The sequence below is a fragment of the Parasteatoda tepidariorum genome, chromosome 8, assembly GCF_043381705.1.
Source record: "Parasteatoda tepidariorum isolate YZ-2023 chromosome 8, CAS_Ptep_4.0, whole genome shotgun sequence".
Classification (NCBI taxonomy): Eukaryota; Metazoa; Arthropoda; class Arachnida; order Araneae; family Theridiidae; genus Parasteatoda; species Parasteatoda tepidariorum.
Window position 1 is genome coordinate 39,237,569 of NC_092211.1, and position 20,362 is coordinate 39,257,930.

Genomic DNA, 20,362 nt, shown 5'->3' on the forward strand with positions numbered 1-20,362 from the left:
TAAAAGACTGAAACAAACAATAAAGCTAAAATAATTCCAAGTTTTTAATATTTATTATTTTTTGTTACTCTATCCTGCGACTTTGCAATAACAAAATTCAGCAAAACAGGTACGCAGTAGTTCATCCAAATCAAAATAAAGATTAACTGTATTCAGCATCATGTAGCATAATACTGTTGCTCGAGGCAACTTGTGATATTTAAAATTTACCTCAATCAAGCAACTTTCTCCTGTTCCTATCCCCAAGGGACCGTTAAATACCTATTTCCGCAGTATCTATATTAAAAAAGAACAGCATTGATGCAGCTTTAATGGGCACTAAATATACTTATTAATGCACAAATTACCATAATGCTAGTAGTGTTTATAACCAAAATTAAGTTTCATTGATATCAAAAATATTATAGCTACTTATTACTTATTTATTATGGTTCCCCATAACAAAAATAAGTAATTTCTCTCCATTAATTTTGTTGTTTAGTACACAGCTTATTTTTTTTTTTTAATTTCAGTTAGTACCTATTACCAAAATTAATTAAGCATCATTGGCGTCAATAATAGTTTGCTGGTTATTTGCACTCTCTTGAACTAATTAATAGTTTCTCTATTAATCTTGCTTTATAGCATATAGCGTATTTTTTACTTTAGTTAGTAATTATTAGCAAAATTAATTTTGGCGTCAATAATAAAATTGGCGTTTGTTTACGTTTCTCCTCAACGAATTAGTACTTTTTATTCGTTAATTTTGTTTTTCAATTTTGGTTCAATTACCGTTAATTTTTTTTAATTATTTACTTTTATAGTCTACTATACCCCCCTGGGGTGGGTCGGAGTTCAACCTATCTTACTTTTATAGTAACATGCATAAAAATCATAACTTATAAAAAATTAAAATGTAATAATTTTAAAAATAATTCGGTAACAATTGAATGCTATCACGATCATGTTGATTATTATTTAGATAATCTAGCTTTTTATGAACGAAAAGGCTTAGACCTTTGGAGATAAGTAACAACAACGAACAAAAATAATTAAACATTATAGAACGTGCAATAATGAACTTTTTTATTAGAGATATAAGCTAGCAAACAACACTGATGTTATCTTTAAAGTAAAAATGGAATCGCTCATAATTCAATTTAAACCCTTCCTTCTCGCGCCCGTGAAAATGACGGGGTAAGGTTTCGTCCTCTATTTCTCGCTCCCGTGATATTGACGGGCTGGAGTGTTCAGTAGTAACGCGCCAATAAGAATAAAACTAATTCATTTCTTTTGCCCGGAAAACATTTTATTTCTCATTTTACACACCAGATGGCAGTACCAGGATATTTTTAAGGTAATTGTAGATAGTTAGTTTATTTTAAACTAGTTGTAGCACTAATCAAATACGCAATACAAATACAAAAGCCAAAAAAAAGGCATTTTAATGACCGTTTTCTTGAAAATTAACCGATCGTTAAGTGGTAAAAACAATAGCCTTGCTTAACCTATAAATGAATTCTATTCTTTTAAAAGTCCTGGAGTTCAAAATCTAATTTTTAAAAAAAATTGAAAATTTGGCTTCGTAATTTATCTATAATTGTATTCCTTTGTTTTGCTTCATGGTGAATTTCGTATTTTTAGTGCCAACTGTATACCCGCAATTCGGTATGTAGACGCCCATACAAATTTTTTATTTTATTATACGCTGAGATCGAAAGAATTATGATTAGTAGGCTATGCAAATTTATGCAGCATTTTAATGACAACATACAAACTTCGAGCGAAATTTGTAGTTCTTGAAAAAGGAAAATTTGAATTTATGACCTTTTTGAAATTTTATATCTGATAAGGATAAGCTATTTGACCAATTTTGCTCAAATCATATAATTTGGCGTTTATATAATTACATAGATTTTAATCATGTAAAAAATCTGTATACCTTATAATTCAAAAAAAATTTCTAACACTGTTGAAATAACAAATAATTATAAAAATCCTTTTCTCCTTGCAATTATCTTTTGGTAAACTAATTTTATTAATGTCTGCAGCAAGTTATCGACTCGTTTAACGAGAACGACATAAAAAATCCGTTCATTGGAGTTGTTACATGGACACACAGGATATTTGATACAGTTATATGGGATGGTTCTCAAGATGTGAGAAAATTTAATTTATTCCCTAATTAAGTACATTTTGACCTTTTATACTCCACTGACACCCATACCGTGACCTAAAAAGCCATAACTGTGAAACTTAAAATGCTTTTATCTTAATAATTATTAATCGCGTCATTTTATGATTTTCGGGAATTATGTGTAACTATTGTACTAAACAGACTCCAATTATTTGAGGATGTGGGGAATAACTTTTTCAATGTTGTGAACTTTTTAAAACAAGCGGATTTTTTTAAAAGAATTATTAGAACTTAATAGCGTAATCTTTCATTTATATGATCTTATTATGTATCTATGTAAATGACTTAATTGTGGAGAAAATTCTTTACCCTTGGTCCACTATAACTAGGAAAAATATTTTCTGCTAGGAAATCCATAACAGAACTAAAGAATATACATAAGTATTCAACTATATTCTTTGGTAGAACTACGGGGAATCTGCAGTAGTTGGAGTATCTAACTATGTAATTTAAATGATTTGGCGTTTACATTAATTCAAAATAAACCATAATCTGACCAACCGTTATCTATGGATCAGAGACATCCAACCCAGAAACAAGAAAAAATGCTGATTACCTGGGGAAAAAAAATTCTTAGAACTATTTTTGGACCTGTCAAAGAATGTGATCTGTGAAGAAGGCGATGTAATTTTGAAATTGCAAGACTATTTAAAGAAAAAGATATAATCAATTATGTAAAAGCAAAGAGAATTCAATGGCTAGGACACCTTGAGAGAATGGAGGAAGGCAGAGGCACTAAGAAGATATTCAAGGGGCAGTGCGAGAGAAAAAGAAAAAGAGGAAGGCCAGTCAAGAGATGGTTAGACGAGGTGGAGAAAGGCCTTAAGATTCTAAAGGTCCGAAACTGGAAACAAAGTGCTAAAGACAGGCGACTTTGGAGAAAAATTGTTAGTGAGACCATGGTCCAACATGGACTGTAATGCCAGTGAGTTAGTCAGTTATTAATTCAAAATGCAAATACGTTTAAGTGCTAAATGTTATGTAATTATGTAATATGTCAGGAAATTTCAGCAATATTGCTTTTTTTAATTTTATATTTACACTGGTTAGAAACGGCGTTCAACAGCCGATCTAATTCTGAGTTTACGAACATCAATGTTCATCTTCGTAGCCTTGTAATTTTGCACCTAACCCAGAAGACTCCTGTAACAAGAATTGGGATAAACTAGTATTTGTAGAGGACTTTTTCAATGGAACTAACCCGCATTTGCGTTACATGGAAAGGAAAACCCCGAAAACCTTCCATGGTTAGCCAGACGGCAAAAGGATTCTAACCCATGATCCGTCTACCACTGAGTATATTTTATGTCAGCACTTAGGTTGGTGCGAGTCAGGAACAGAATTCGTATCAACCGGTCATAGCTGGGATTCGAACTGAGGTCATCTCATTAGTGCGCAAATATCCTGGCTCATCGCTTCACGTAGTTCTCTAATCATTGCTTGAAAAATTTTAAGATTCAATGCAGGGGACAACCGTTAGGATTGAACCTCAGTCCTTGTGCAGGACTGAGGTTCTATCCTAGGCGGTGGCTTGATGCTCACCCAGTTTTAGATCAATGGGGGTCAGCTTGTCCGAGAAGTAAAGGTGGTTTGTACGTAATGATAACTACATCATAATATTTTTCACGAAATTGTATGGTCTTGATCTTTGTGACACCATCCTTACAGAGAACAGACTGTTGCAGAAATTACTTCACTTTTTTTAACAAATATTTCATGGGGCTTAAAAGCTAATTTTTTAATTTTACTTTCATTTCAGGATTTAAGTTCTCCAGTTTTTACATCCAAATACCATTTTCCTAATTTGCATATATTTTCTGGTAATTATAAATTCGTAAAACTATTTCGATTCCATTAAATTTGTTGATGATTTTTAAATTTTTTCAGATCACATCAACGCTATGATTTTTAATTGTTAGATGCCCTTCATCAAACTGATTTCATCAAACCCTTTAGCAGAAACCATTATTGTAAAATATTAAGAAGCTCTGAAAAAGGAAATTTAAATTTGGTTGCCAATTTTCAATTGCAAGTAATAAATAGTTCAATTTTTCAATTTTTTATAAAAAGATTACTGTAATCAATAATGTAACTAATATGATGGATTGTTTTATTGCACAATTAAGATTGTGTTATTTGTGTCCTTACCCTTAGAAAAATCAATTAAAAATGAGTTAATTTAAATATTTCTTTTTTTTTAAGGTGTTTAAAAGAAAAAGTGCAACTTAGGCACGAAGTTGTAACTAATAAATTCTTGAATATAAATTGTAAAAAGTCATCTTTTAAAAAAGTTTTTTTCTATCCTTTCTAAAGAGCTTTGAGAAGGTCTTAATAGTCCATATATTCAATAACGCTGTAAGAAACACATAACCATTTAATGGGTAATCTCGGTGGAGGGATTTGGAAAGAATCATCATGCTCTCTCCTCTGGTTAAAGAGCGACATTTAAGAGATGCGTGCGCATAGCTTAAAAGCTTCATGAAATCTTTCCCTTCGACACTTCAGAAGCAACAAGCTTTTCGGTAAGTATGCATTTTCTGTCTTTAATTTTATCGTTTTCTTTCATGAAATCAATCTAAAATTATCGTTTGTTATTTACCACAAATTTACACAATATTTTCGAAGATCTTTTATTATATTTCTTTTTTTCAAAATACTAAACTAAAAAAAAAAATGTATATATATATATATTTATACAGTTGGACCTCGATTTAACGAACTAATAGGGATCGACAAATCCGTTCGTTAAATCGAAGCAATTCGTTAAATCGAATAGAATTTTTTTTTAAAGAGTATGGTATAGAAATATTAATGCACAATACCCTTAGATATATAGATATGAAAAAAAGTTATTATTGTTTACTACGAGCTTAAAAATTATAAGTTATACGTTAGGAAATAAACTTTAAAATAATCTTAATTCTTTAATAGTACTTTCTTTTAAGACTTAATACATAATACGAACAGCTAATTACACGCTTAGATTAGGGTGTGAAATATTCTAAGTTTCAGTTTAATGGGCAAATTTTTTTCCCAGCGATTGTTGTTCCTTTAATCAAAGCTAAAAATTCGTTAAATGAGCTCATCTTAGCACACTTTTTGTCGGGACAGAAAAAATATTCGTTAAATCGGTTAATTCGTTAAATCAAAGTACGCTAAATCGAGGTTCGAGTGTATAATAATATTATAAATATGTATAATGTTCATGCAATTTATGGTTGAGTTAGATGTTAAATATCATTATTTAAATCTGAGGAAAATAGCTCTAAGTTTAGAATAAAAAATCAGGATAGTGCATCGAAAAGAAATTAATTTTTCGTGCATTTGCTATTTGAATATTGTTAATATTTACTTTATAAGTGTCCACATTTAGCCAGAAAATATAATTAAAATATTTATTTGTCAAAAAGAATTTTGGCAAAAAACGGATTTATTAGAAAACAGAAACTAAATATATTTATTAAGGAAAATTTACTCCATGAGTTCCACATCGTTTTTGTATCATTTGCTTAAAAAAATAATAAAAAAAATAAATAAAAGACTGAAAAAGCATCTGATTTAGAAAAAGTAAGAATATAATTCCTTTGTTTTTAATTTAACTTTTTATACGAATAAGTTTTGAATAAGAATTAAACCCATAAAAATACATTTGGATTTAATTTTAGAAACTGGTGGCAACAGTTTCTGATAGAATAGCTCGAATTGTCTAGGTTTAACTGCCAATGCAAAAATATCACGAGGACGCAAAAAGTGCTTTAATGGAGAGAAAAAAAGTAATAGCACATTACATACTCATGCTGAGTGTATATTTCCTTTCATTTATTATACTTTCAGCTTTAAAAAGAATCCTAGACATTTTAAACATACCTTTACTCGAAGTTTTTACACATATTAATGAATACTATTTTAATAATTTATGGTGTGGGAATACTATCCTTCCAAAAGAGGTAAGTAATCATAAAACAAATAGTGTAAAATTTTTAGCTACTTTCGAAGAATGAACCTAACTTTTGAAATTCGTAAGTAAGTATTTAAAGGTAAAAAAATTAAACATTTTCTTTACTCAGATCAACCATTAAAGAGGAGGAAAAGAGTAACGAAAAACAACGAAACATCAACGAAAACCAGTTTATTTGTCAACTGATTGGTTCAGAATATACGAAATTTTTTGTAGCTTCTTTTGCACAAAATTGTTTTGACGATCCAATATGCATTTTTTTGTACTTAAATTTTTACAGGGATCCTAAGTGTATACATTAAATTGAGTGTATGCATAGTTTGCATACACTAGTCGGAAATAATTTTTGTTGTGCGAAGATTATGGAGAAGAAAAAAAAATTTTAAGAAGTAAAAATTTCACTATACTTAAAACACAATTGGTAAAAGTTAATTAGAGTTTTATTGCCTTCAAAATCCTGTTGACTAAGATTGTTCAATAATCTTATATCAATTTGACACTCTGATGTGGTCGTAACTGAGAGTCAAAACGCGATTAGAACGGTAAGAAAACTTTTTTGGTTGAAGGTAGATATACGACAGCAAATGATTAACAGTAGTCATTACGGAACACTTTAGATTATAAGTAAAACCTTGAAGCATATAAATTTACCTTTTGTAGCAGGCGCTACGAAACACTCTGGCCATGAATAAATCTTGACGCATATAAATTTACCATTTGTAGCAGTCATTACGGAACACTTTGAATTATGAGTATAAAACCTGGAAGCATATAAATTTACTTTTTGTAGCAGCCGTTACAGAACACTTTGGATCATGAGTAAAACCTTGAAGCATATAAATTTACCTTTTGTAGCTGTCATTATGGAACACTTTATATCATGACTAAGACCCTGAAGCATATACATTTACCTTTTATTGCCAAGAATATTTTCTATCGAAATGTTTCTAACAGCCAATAATAATTGTGGTCTTAGTATATAAGCTCTGATTTCAGATACTTATTTCAAATTGTGTATTTAAGCAGCTATCACGGCACCTATTACACTCCAAAAATTGAGTAAAGGTCCCTAATGTCAAAAGGATGTAATAGTATCAAACGATCCTTGACTAGGACAAGTTTCTGAATAAAATGCTAAAGTTTAGATTTGTTTAGATTGTCATTAACATGAAATTAATAACAATTGCAGTTAATATCATAAAATTAAAAAAAAATACATGCTTATAAAATTTCATTCTACTCATTATCACCGCTCTAATAGCTAAATAATTGGAATCATTCTTTTTTCAAATTGCAGATGCCTTTGAGGCTCAAAAATCCAAGCCTGTCGAAAATTAAGGTGTGTTTTTTCAGAGAAAGTACGTATTTATGCTTGAATTCGTTACGCAATTCATAGTTATACTAATTAGCATATTCAAAGCGAACCATTTGAACTACTAAGCTTGGCACTTAGTACTCGAGAATCCAATTATTAAATCAAAAGTTATTAAATTATTCTTATTTTGTTCCTAAATATGTTCATAAATCGACGCGTAGACTGACAAACAAACGTACGCATTTGTCTTTTTACTAAATGTACAAATTTAATTAAATGCAGCAGCAATTTTTATTTTAGGAATGAAAAATAAAAAAATAATGCTTTTTAGATCTTTATCTGCAAATAAGAACAGCATGAATAATAAGGAGTCATCTATAATAATGGGACTGATGTGCTAAATAGCAAATGGTATGGTATTTTAAACCTACATTTTCTTGTCTAAAACAGAAACTGGAAGAAATTAAAGAATGAATATTGCTTTTCTTCTCTTTTTTTAAAAGTTTTGATGACTCATCTCCAAAATTTGGACTGCAACTTATTAGTTGAGAACTCCTGCTTTTGATGAATGCTGACAATGAAATACAAGTTTTTTTAATCACCAGATTTTACTTTTAAATATTTATAACTTTTATCATAACTATATTTATAACTTTTTATTTTATGCCATGACTATCAGTAATTTCAGACAAAGAGAAATAAATAATATTTTCCCATCTTTGGTATTTTGAAAGCAAAAAAATTTTAATTATGCAACTTTTACTTTTGTTCACTTCTGGTATTGATTCCATTTCCAACAAAACAAACAAACAGAAAAAATAAAAATTAAATTAATAAAATAAAAGTAATAATGATTAAATGTGTCAATAGAAGTAGTCGATACAAAATGGGTACAAGATTTTAGGTACTTGTTAAGTATAAATATTTTGTTAATTAATAATATTATTATTGTTCTTGTTAATTTTCACTCTCAAAATTATTAAAATATTTACCATTAGTTGTACTCACTATCTATCTATAAACTATATAGTCAGTATAAACCATAAAATTCAAGTTACTGTTACAGTTTATTAATTTTCTTTAATAACTTATTCCTGTTCAATTAACAACTTAGCCATTTTTTCAATAATAGTACAATATTCGATAAATAATCAATTACTGGATACTACTTTGATGATTCGTAATATTTTAACAGCTGTTTGTGTTAAAATGACATCATTCGCTCTATTTATAAACATCTCACCAAATGCTTCAGCATCACACGTAATAAAGTCAAATAGATACTAACATTCTTAGTATTCTTTTCGTTGTTTTCTTACAAGATTTTTCTCAAAAATTTCTCAATTCCCCTATTTTTAAAACAAATTTAAAATAAAGCAAAAAACTTACTTAATAAATTATTTAATTAATTATTTAATTAATTAATCTAACTATAAGCACTGTTCTTTATTTTTTTTAAAAAAAAATAGTTTAAAATTCCCAAAGATTTTGAACTCTCTATAGCGCATGAAAATGTATGTTTTTTGGGGGGAGGCGTTATATTATCAATAAATTTTAAAGTAAATATTTAATTTTTTAGAACAATTTTTGTTCCAGTTTGGAAAATATATTTCAATTAAAGCATCATTAGAAACGGAAGCCTTTCTGTAAAAAATTCGTGGGAATCTTGTATCTAGTAAAACTTACAGAAAAAATCTGAATGCATTTTTATATCATAGTAGATGAAATAACTAAACAATACTAAACATATTTTATTATTTATAAGACATAAAGGTAGATCATGTCAATATTATCCTCGCTTATTTTTATACTAATTTACATAGATATATACTATTACATTTACACATTTATTATAGATAATTAGTAAATATAAGTTCATAAAATGTGAATAAAATATAAATTTGTAAATATAGCCAAATGATTTAGAGATTAACTGTACTTTATTATCAACATTTACAGCATTGATTTGCATACATGACTTGATAGTTCGACCTGTAATGTATAACTACCAAAATTGACATTATTGCAAGCAAAATAAATAATGGCATTATTTTTAAAATTTTTCTGTTAAAGCGAATTTATTAAAAATAATATCTAATCTACTTGTTTTCTAATGAATTTTTAGGAGCAGAGATTTAATCCCGTTTCAGAAAGTGATTATAGAGGCGAATAAATTAGTAAAAAAACAAGTATTAAAGGAGATTGTTACGCTTTTTTGAAAGAAACTTAACTGAAACTGACGTTACGATTTACAAAGATTATCTAAAATCGATTAGAAAATAAATATTTTTAAAAAAAATTTCATAACTTGTTTTTTTTTTTTTTTTTTTTTTTTTTTTTTTTTTTTGTTATAAGCCGAAAATCTATATTTGTTGTGTAATCTGACATTGCGATTAAAAAATGAAATTTATTTTTGTTCATATAAAAGGTTTTAATTTTTGTTAAAATATCTAAGGAAATTGTATTTAATTTCAGGAAATATTAAAGTAGTATTATAGTACAGAAAATATTAAACTGATATAAAAAGATACAGAAACTGCATTAAGTTTGTCAGTAAAAAATGTGTAAATGTATCGGTCGTAAGTCTTTCAAAAATTCTAACTTCAAAATTTTTTTATTAAACATCATTTTTAAACTTTAAGAAACCAGAAGGTTTAAGAAAAATTTATACAAGTGTCCCCTTTCTTCTTAAAAACATTAATTTCATTCACGTTAGACAAACTGGTAATAAAAAATAATAATTGAAAGCCTTTAAAAACAGAGGGTAATCTAAAATAGAACAGCGGTAGAAAATTCAGTAACACTTTTTTGTCCTTGTGCAGCTAGCTTCCTTGCAATTAGAAAACAGAATTTCTGAAATGTTGTTATGCTTTAAGTCACCAAATTGTTCAATTCCTTATAAGCTTTAAAATTTTTTTTAAAAAAATATTCCTTCCCATAAAATTTTTTAAGGCTCTTTCCAAATCCGGGATTAGTGTTAAATATTGTTAAGGTTGTTGAATAATTTTATATCTTAATAAATCTGCTCTAAAAATGTACGTTAATGGTCCCTATTTATATATTGCCTGAAACAATCTATATATATATTTCTCTTACACGGCGACAAAAAAAAGCCTCATTACAACTCCCCGAATGGCAACGCTGGAAAATCGACCAATGATTGATGCTAAAAATGTCACATGCCAAATCTAGTTGAGGTGGCTCAGCATATAGCGCTTTTAAAAACAGAAACTAAAAGAACCAGGGAGAGCATGAGCATTCTCACCAAATGTGATCTCTTCCGAAATTCACCCTATCAGCTGCGGCAATCTCATACTATTAAGCTATGCAGAATTGAGTAGTCTTTGTCGATAGATCTCTATTTTAGTATTTTGTCGAAAGCGCTTTTTTTCACGAATTTATATATTACGAATTTATTTGACGATTTTTGATTTATATCACGAATTTATTTGTTTTATTACTGTTATTAGTTATTCATTGAAAAATGAGTCTCAGTCGTGCTGTTACGCTTTAAGATTTTATAGTATAGCACATTTCTAATAGGTTTAACGAATTACATGTCATTTATTTGAATTCAAATTTATTTTAATGACTTAATATTTACTAAAAAGATGTAATTTTTCTTTTTAAGAAAAGTTGCTATATGGATTTGAATGATTGTTTTGAATTCTTAGAATTTTGTGCATTTGCAATGTACCTACATTAGTAGCGAGCGAAGCGAGCTTGGTTTGCGAAGCAAACCATATAAGATTGCGTAGCAATTTTCAGGGGTTGGCGAGCGTAAGCGAGCAGGGGGCGCAGCCCACTAGTACAGCTTAAATTCGGAGAAAACAACACTTAAAACCACAAATAATTGATAAACGAAGCGCAAATCTATACTTTACCATTTTAAATCGCAGTGGTTATGGCATGAAATATCTATTTTGATAAATGTTTGAAAAATGAAATTTTTTTATAGTGTCGTTTGTTATTTTCATTTAATATCTTTATTTTTAGTCACACCTGATAATGTGTCTTCTAAACAGAAGTCAAAATAAAAAATTAAGTAACAAAAATAATAGTATGACAGTGTTACTTTTAGAATTAAGAAAGAAACGCACTATGTTGTACTAAAAATAAAACTTAAAAATTTCTATTGTAGATTGAGATTGTTGTATTGAAGATTGAAAGTGAGATTAAAGATAACGGTAACGATACTAAAGTTTAATCATTATTTTGTCATGACGAGCGTTTTGTCTTATCTTGTTTCACTTATTTTTATTTGCCGTAGTTTATAGCATAGTTGCACCTCAGGCATAAACTATAAAATAAAACTAGAAAGAATAAAGCATTCAAACATTGTAGCATAAATTTATCTTATATTTCTATGAACTTTGATTTATCATAATTTACGAAAATAAGATTATTTAACAGATTTTCTTCCATACAGTGGCAGTAGACGATTTTGATACAAACTTATAATATTGATTATAAGTTACTTGTACGTGTTTTCAGAAAGTATAGAATACCATGGAACCTCAAATGGACGCAAACGAATTCAGGAAATGTGGAACAGAACTGGTGAATATGGTGGCTGATTATTTGGAAAATATAAGAGATCGTTCAGTGTTGCCGGATGTCCGTCCAGGATATATTACAGATCTTTTGCCGGATTCTCCACCTGAACAGCCACACCATTGGAAAGATGTACTCAATGACATTGAAAAAGTTGTTATGCCTGGAGTAAGTTGGCCATATTTTGTTCAGAAAAAAATGTTTTGTAATAAAAACTTTAAAACCATTACTTAAGTAACTAACGTATAGCAATCTTTTATTGTTACAGAAAAAGATTTTACAAAGTGATTGTAAAATAATAATTAAAGTAACAAAATTTTTAAATATTTATGCTACTTCTCCAACAAGTAAAAGCATAATTACTGAAATAATGGATCATATCTAAACATATGTTTGAATTATTTATTCGCATGATGCATGATGATACGCAGTTTTGAAGTTTTAAAATCCAAGATACGTTACGCATAGTTTTCTTTACATACAGTTAAAAACAATGTATAAATGTTTCTACCATTAAGAAAAATTTTCTTCGACAGCCGTACAAGTTATCAGTTAATAACGAGCGTACTAACGAGTCAATAAAATTATTTATTTCCTAAACCCTTTTTATCGAATTTAAATCTGCCAACTTCTCCGGCTTTTCCCGAAAATTTGAAATGGTGGAGGAAATTTCACTTTATCTGCTTTAAAATAGTTTGGAACACGAAGACATTTTTATAATTTAAAAAGACCTGTCAAAGTATTAAAGGTTATAAAGTATTAAAATACGGGGGAAATCTAAAAAACATTTTCCTACTAATTGCAGTTTTACTACCACTTTAAATATTGCAAAAAAAGAAGGAAACTTCGGCATTCTGCTGAGTTAATTTTTGCAGTAATATTAAAATAACTACGAGAAAAAAACTGATATTCATTTAATTTAAAGTTTAGTGAATATTTCTTTCGGTTAGCTTACATTTTAATTTAACACTTAATACAAAAATGGCAAAAAAATCACTAGAACTGTAAAATTATATGCTTCAAGACGTTCACCAATTTCTAGACACCACTATTCTTTAAGCAACAACGAAATATGTAGTATGCCTCTTCAATAAGAATATACAGACATAAAAATATAAAATATCGGTCGCGAAAATTTTCGTGACCGAAATTTTTTATTAAAAATTCGATGATTTTTCAAGAATTTTTGGGCTTACAAATGTTTACGATATAACTTCTTCAACGAGACTCATATTGAAGAATTGGAATAAGTTTATTAAAAATAAGATATAACTAACAGATCCACTAGAAGAGAATTCTGTTTGAGACGGAAGACATTCTGATTACACTGTCTGAGTTCGCAGTTGCTAATGCGTTACCTGACTGAAATTTGCTGTTACGCAAAGGATTAAGTGGATATTTTACTATATTAGCTATCACTTAAGTTTTAATAAAATTCACATTTCCATAATTGCATAGTTAAAATTAAGAAAAAAAACTATATATAACTTTATAAAATGTAACAGGCATGTTTGGTTTCTGTAAGAAAAAAAGTAATGGTGAAAAAAATTGTTCTACCAGTTCGTCATGTAGTCTTTCGAAAAAAAAATCCTCTCACAAGATGGCTAAGAGCTATCAAGTAAACAATAATTTTTCTGTTTAGCTACTTGTCTCTATTCACTTTAGGGCTGCTAATATTTAGGATGGTAGTCTTGAACAGATTTTCTTACTCAGAGTAGTAAACTAACTTCAACTTCCAGTATTTACTTGCCGTTGCAATAAGTATAATTTTTGCAACATTTCACAACTAAATATGCTTATGTGTTTTAGCTGTTAGTAAGCTGTTGCACTCACAGATAAATAAAACTTAGAAATGTTTTGATTACCAGTACGGAAAATTCTGAAAATTGACAGCAGTAATTCACTGCAAGCAGGGTTTTTTTTCTAACTTCATTCTTCATTATAAATATTGTTTAAAAGTTTTATTCACTTCAATCTTAAAGTGGTATTTTTTTTTTACTTAATGAATATATAATTTCGAAACCATTGAAATAGTAAACACTTTAGTATAATAGTATATATTTTTCAGCTTTTGTAAATTTTTTACTTCTTTATTCTTAATATTTCATTAGTTACCGTAATTCTACGATATAATAAAAAAAAACACTATAGTATATAGAATGACTATGGAAAACTAGACTGCAACAAGAAAGAAAAAAAAACATATCTAAGAGATAAATTTTTTTTAAATTGTAGGAAAAGTCCTTAAATGAAAAGCATTTTGTTTATTTAGCCTACTTTCTAGAGTCAAATAAATATTATAATGTCTAGAGTAACAACTAAAACAAAACAAAAATTCCTTGAATTTAGAATTTTGTTCCACAGTGAAGTATAACTTATTAGAATAATATAGCTTATCGAATTTACTCCCAGATAAAAAACAACAGTATGATGTCCATAAAATAAGGCCTGATTCTTTTGTTTTATTATCTAGGATATTTTAAGTCGATTGCATACTTATCATTCTTATCAACTGGCGACACTTCCTGCCTTTACATTTTTATCTATTGGTGATAAAGTGTAAAAGCTATCATTCATATTTTATTCCTCCGATTCATAAAAACTTTCTTTTATGCTCGTTGCCGTCCCTGTAGCGCAGTGGATAGCGCGTTGGACTTCTAATCCAAAGGTCCCGGGTTCGAATCCCGGCAGGGATGCTGTGTTCATGGGAACTTTTTGTTAATTATCTATATTTGAATTTACTTATGAATTATAAGAACAAGTATGTTCAAACTGAACTACATATAGTTGTTACAGTACCTGTAGCGCAGTGGATAGCGCGTTGGACTTCTAATCCAAAGGTCCCGGGTTCGAATCCCGGCAGGGATGCTAGGTTAGTGTCAACTTTTTGTTACGGTAGGTCAAAATATTTAAATTTGCAAAAAAAATTCCCGATATACACAAAAAGTAAAATTCACATTCAAAGGTCCAAATTTTCAATCATTCGCCATACTAAACTGTTTAAACCAGATTTCTACTATCTCCCCATATTTTAATGGTCAATAATCAAAATCCTTTGAAAAAAGACAGAGAAAGTACGTTTTCTGTCTGATTTAATAGCTTAATTAATAATTAGAATAAATTTATTAGCATAATACATGCCTCTCCTTTGAACTATTAACGCTTTAAGGACCGGTACCACACTAGCAAGGATATTTGATTAAACTACGGAAGTCTCATACGCACCTGAAAATAATTAAAAATTTGTAGTCAAGATGAAAAATTATTTTATTACACTTTTTACAACCAGAATATTTTAATAGCTTTAGGTAAATATATCTAAATCTGAAAAGTCAGAGGTGGAATGGACAGAGGAATGGACACTCAAATCTTCACGGGAGCTTCCATCACCTAGTTTCAATCATGCATGTCCTAACCATTAGACGAAGAATTAATCATAATTTTGTTGCCAAATGGAATTTATTATCAATCACAATTCCGACTTATTTTCCACTTACCATAGTACTCAAATCTCCAATGGGGCAATGGCTCCTGATGTCAATGTAAGATTTAATTGCTTCCTGACCTTTACAAAAAGAATTTACTGCCATAGGTTAATCAAATAATTTATCACTTTCCAGAACACCATTTTGTAAAAATTTTTAACTGAAAATTTGCATTGGATGATAAAACGAATTTCAATCGCTTTTAATCAAACAAACATACATTTTGGCCACTTTTCGATTAGTTGGTGAGTTCAAATATCAAGTGTATGTATCAATATGTGTCATAATATACAATTGGGATATGGAAATACAGTTTACAGTTATTTTCTGAAAGCTGAAGGCAAACTTAATCGCCATTTTATTGTTAGCCAACATTTCGCTTACTCTCCGACGTTAAATAACAGTCACAAAACTAATAAACTAATAAAATTAAATAAAATGTTTAATAAACCCGTTTCTCAAGTTGACTAAAAAGGAATAAAAAACAACTTTTCAATGAAACCTTAAAAACCATCCTAAGCGTATCATCTTAATAAATTTATTCCTAATCGGATTCGTTGCCTGGAATGATGGAAGTTTTTATGATCGGTGAAGGTTCGATAGGTAGTAAAGGCAGCTTTATTTGATGGATAGGCAACTTCCGCTTTCTTTACCTTGACGGTTTATCTGGCTTTTCGGCCACTCATAAAGCTTTAACACTTCGGTTACCCTTCTTAGAGATTACATTGCTTTTATTTTTACGTCATTTTGACCTGTCAGGAAAAGCCATTTTCTCGCAAAATGTTTAGTGGTCGAATTAAATACTATAAGAACGGAACTTTATTTACATAAGCCGAATTAAGTTTGGCTAGAAATTAAATTTTTAGGCCTTAAGTAGCATTATTTTATTTTTCGAACTCAGACAATCTGTCTCGGATACATTTCTTCTTTAAATTATTTCTTTCGACATTTCTAAAGAAAGGATGAAGGCACAAAAGGAAGAGTTAAAAATAAATGAGGTCGAAATGTCAATTGTTCGACAAAAGAAAGTTTCTAACAAGTTTGAAGTATTCTTTAAAAAATAAGTAGACAGATTCTTATGTATTAATTTTTTGTTCTGGATTAATTTATACGAAGAATAGTAGTACATTTCACACTGTATTGTTCTAGAATAAAATTTTGTTAAAATTGATATTTTAACAAATTTTGATAGTTTTTTTTTTTAAAAAAAATGCTCAATGGCTTGCAGAATAGAAAAAAGATTGTAATGTCTTATAGAATAGAAACGACTTCAATGTCTTAAAAATGTCTTAGTTTTCTGTTCGTGTTTATGGCATTGTTGAAACGATAAAATCTGTTGGTATAAAGGTTTTGATAGCAGAACAAAAAATTTATATGCAGGATGATACGTATAATTACCGCTTTTAATATGCATAGTGCCACAAGATTAATGGGACAAATTTTATAGGAAGGTAGGAGACATCACAAGGATTCAGATTTGCATAGCAACCCATGGTCGAAAACGTCTTCGTTCGCCGCTAAGTGGTATTGTTCACAAAAGCATTGGAGGAAATAGACCTGCGTTGCCGCAGTCATTTGAGTTGTCATCGTCCACACAGGAGTATACGATGTTTTGTTTTATGAACAGCACTTGTACACTTATACGCAACACTTCAGGATTCCGAAATGAATCTGGTTGGTTGCAAGAATCGTCTGTGCGGCTGCGGATATCCAACGAAATCCAGGTGTATTTGAGCAAGTCCGCCAATCCGTGGCTTACGGTGTAATGCATGTATTGCTAACAATGGTTGAAACTTTGAACATCTTTTGCGACATTTTCACCTATAATCTATTACAGCACATGTAATATCTTTCACAAATAACTATTTCAGATAGATCATCTAAAATATCTATGTCTCTTGTACCTGTCATACTACTTTCTCATGACGTTTTCGACCATGGATTGCTATACAATTCTGTATCTTTGGGACGTTCCTACCTCCCTTTAAATGTTTCTCCAATAATCCTGGGACATCCTGTATGTGCAAAAATCCTTGTCAAAAGCTAAGTAGAAATCGACATACCTATATTGCAAGTTGCAAAAACGCTTTTTAAATCTGATGAAACACTATTGAAGAAAGTTATATTAAAGAAAATACAAAAACCTTTATGATTTCCAGGTTAATCTTGAATGTGTTTGCAATAGTTATGTCATCCAACTCCTCTCAGTTGCTTTGGGCAATCAAGCAAGTTTTGATACATTTTAACCCCTCATTAGTGTTTTTTCCTCTTTACCTAAATATTAATTTACTCCCCCTATTGTGCAAATTATTTTGACTGGAATGCGAAAAATACTAAAGAAATTTATTTAGAGTAATGATTGCAAAACACCAAGTATATAATTGAACAATTAAATACATAAAAATTCATTAACATAAAAAGTGTATTTCGAATGTTAACTCAACAGGAAATTTTACAAGAACAAAAACTGGAGAAAAAAATAATGGAAATCAGATGCATCATGAAAAAAAAGGAAAAAACAAGAGCTAAAAGTCATTATCTTTTTATTATCCTTGCTCGGTGAAGATATTCGCAGTTTCGAAGGGGAAGTTGCAATACAGTTGGGGATGACGCTTCAAGGTTGCTAGGAGACCACAGGAATGCATTATCCGGATTGCAGCAAACGGCCCGTTCAATTCTTGATTGTCGATTCCTAAAGAGGTGGGAATAAAAAGAAAGTATCGTAGTTCGATCTTGAAAACTCTCAAGAGTATCATATAGGTCTTAAATTTAAAAATATTCGCTTTTCGAACACAAGAAAAGTTGAAACATAAGATGCTTTAGGGACCGCAGAAATTTTTTTAAGATGATTGCATCTGAGAAATGAAAAATGGAGAGAATATTCAAGAAAATACTAAATAAAATTTTTAAAAAAATAATGGAAGATATTTTAATTGGATTCCAGATCAGTCACACTGTATTCAATTAAAATAAAGAAGAAATTTAAAAAGAATTGTTATATCTTGTTGCATGTTTTATAAGCTCATTATTAAACTTAGAAAATAGAGTGTTTTTAAAGTGTCACTTAATTCATTATTTCACTGTTTTACTGTGTTTTTATCAATAAACTTTCCTGCTAGCTGTTTTATTAAGGCAATTTCGACCACTTTACTACTAGGTAGAGTACTGAAATGCCTTTCTGCTTGATGACCATGCATGTCTCTACTTTTTAAACAACTTAAAAAAGAAAAAAGTCATTTTTCAAAAAAATTTCATTTCTATATTTTAATAATTATTACCTCCTGTAATGTTTCAAGAATTAAGAGACTGGTATGACAGATAAGAAGACAGGTACGATGCATATCATGAATCCTTAGAGGTATTATACGTTCTAAGACATGGCATGTGTTCTCAGCGGATTTCAGGATAAAAACATGTTGTTTATTTTTACTCTATACATACAGGCTCTGAATTAAGCTTAAACTAGTTAAACTAAATATTATCACAGCTTTAGCCAATCGATATTGCAGGGATGCCACGCGAGACTAAAAATGCAAGAAATGGAAAAAACTGCAATTCATTTTTAATTATTTAAACCATTTAATTTTTCAATCATGACTACCACTACGACTTACATTACAATTATTCAAATTTAAATTGAAAACATACTTTACATTCATCTTTAATAGCAAACTGAAAGAAATATCCTAGAAAAAGTTGCTAATTTTAATCGCTTTAAATAGATTTTAGCTCTTTGTCAATCGCCACTTTTTACATTATTGTCGCATGTGGCATTCCTCAGTTTCCCTTTTTGAGAATGCCGTGTATGTAATATGCCTACCGGCAAATTATATCTGTGGAAGTGCAGGCACCATTGTACAAAAATCATAAAGGTGGTTTTATTAAAAAGAAGTGGTAGAGCATTTACTCTTAAATGGCTATCAAATGTGCCGCTTAATTCTGTCGTAAACTTTCGTTACAAGTTTGAGTAATGGTTGAACAAGTTGATAACAGTTGATAGTTTTTCAAACTATAGAACATTTAAGTTAATGGTTGAATATCCTATATATATACCACTTTCTTTTATAAAAGAACTTTTTACATTACCGAAAAAAAGAGGCGTGTACTTTCGTGGGCAGAATATTCCGGCTGATCTAATAGAAGACACGTTAACTCCATCAATATTGATCTAGTTTCGTCAGTTTAAAACGAAACGAATATTCCAAATAAAAAAACTGAAATGAAATTACTTGAAAATAAGAAATTTATTGCCTTCAAATAATAAAAATTGTGTTACTAATCTTTTTTTAAATCTTTTTTCCGTAAGTCGAGTACAAAAATTTCAATTAAAATGCTGACGCTCTTAATGTAAAATGATAGGCATTCGCTAACAAACAATATTTGTTTTCAGATGACTCATTGGAATCATCCCAATTTCCATGCATATTTTCCGACAGCAAACTCCTACCCCGCTATGTGTGCTGACATTTTGGGAAGTGCCCTCACATGCATTGGATTTACATGGGTAAGAAAAATATCATTCATTTTTGTGAGTGTATACATTATACATTTACATTATACATTTACATTATACATTTACATTATACATTTACATTATGCATTTACATTATACATTTACATTATACATTTTGTGAGTGTATGCATGATACATTAAAAGACTATTATCAATTCGATTTGCTGCTATTTTAATGATTGCTGTGGAATTCGTATAAGTTGAAACGATACTCAACTTGATAGTAATTTAGCGAGTACTGATTAGACTGTAACAATTAGTATTTTTACGGATCAGGCCATCACCGCCTACGTCAGAAAGCCTCCACACGGTATCTTAGAAGTAGTCTGCGCAGAGTATTTAAAAAGTGACACAGCTGTGC

General features: G+C 29.6%; 1 protein-coding gene and 2 non-coding genes across 9 annotated transcripts in view; all 3 read left to right on the top strand.

The window, feature by feature from the left end:
* Positions 1-20,362, top strand: part of LOC107451419 (aromatic-L-amino-acid decarboxylase) — a 161,780-nt gene that overhangs the window by 121,568 nt on the left and 19,850 nt on the right. The window contains exons 1-4 of one of the 7 annotated variants that reach the window (XM_016067497.3): positions 4,677-4,698; positions 7,432-7,492; positions 11,944-12,171; positions 19,879-19,992. In XM_016067497.3, the coding sequence (XP_015922983.1) occupies positions 11,959-12,171; positions 19,879-19,992 (327 nt within the window). In that variant the 5' untranslated portion in view covers positions 4,677-4,698; positions 7,432-7,492; positions 11,944-11,958. Of the gene's footprint in view, positions 1-4,583; positions 4,699-7,430; positions 7,493-7,752; positions 7,861-11,595; positions 11,637-11,878; positions 12,172-19,878; positions 19,993-20,362 lie in introns of those variants that run through there. The other 6 variants (XM_071184680.1, XM_043043377.2, XM_071184679.1 and 3 more) reach the window with 6 other exon arrangements.
* On the top strand, positions 14,627-14,699 carry TRNAR-UCU (transfer RNA arginine (anticodon UCU)). The gene has a single exon. It is a non-coding gene; the product is annotated as a tRNA-Arg (tRNA).
* On the top strand, positions 14,799-14,871 carry TRNAR-UCU (transfer RNA arginine (anticodon UCU)). Its single transcript has one exon. It is a non-coding gene; the product is annotated as a tRNA-Arg (tRNA).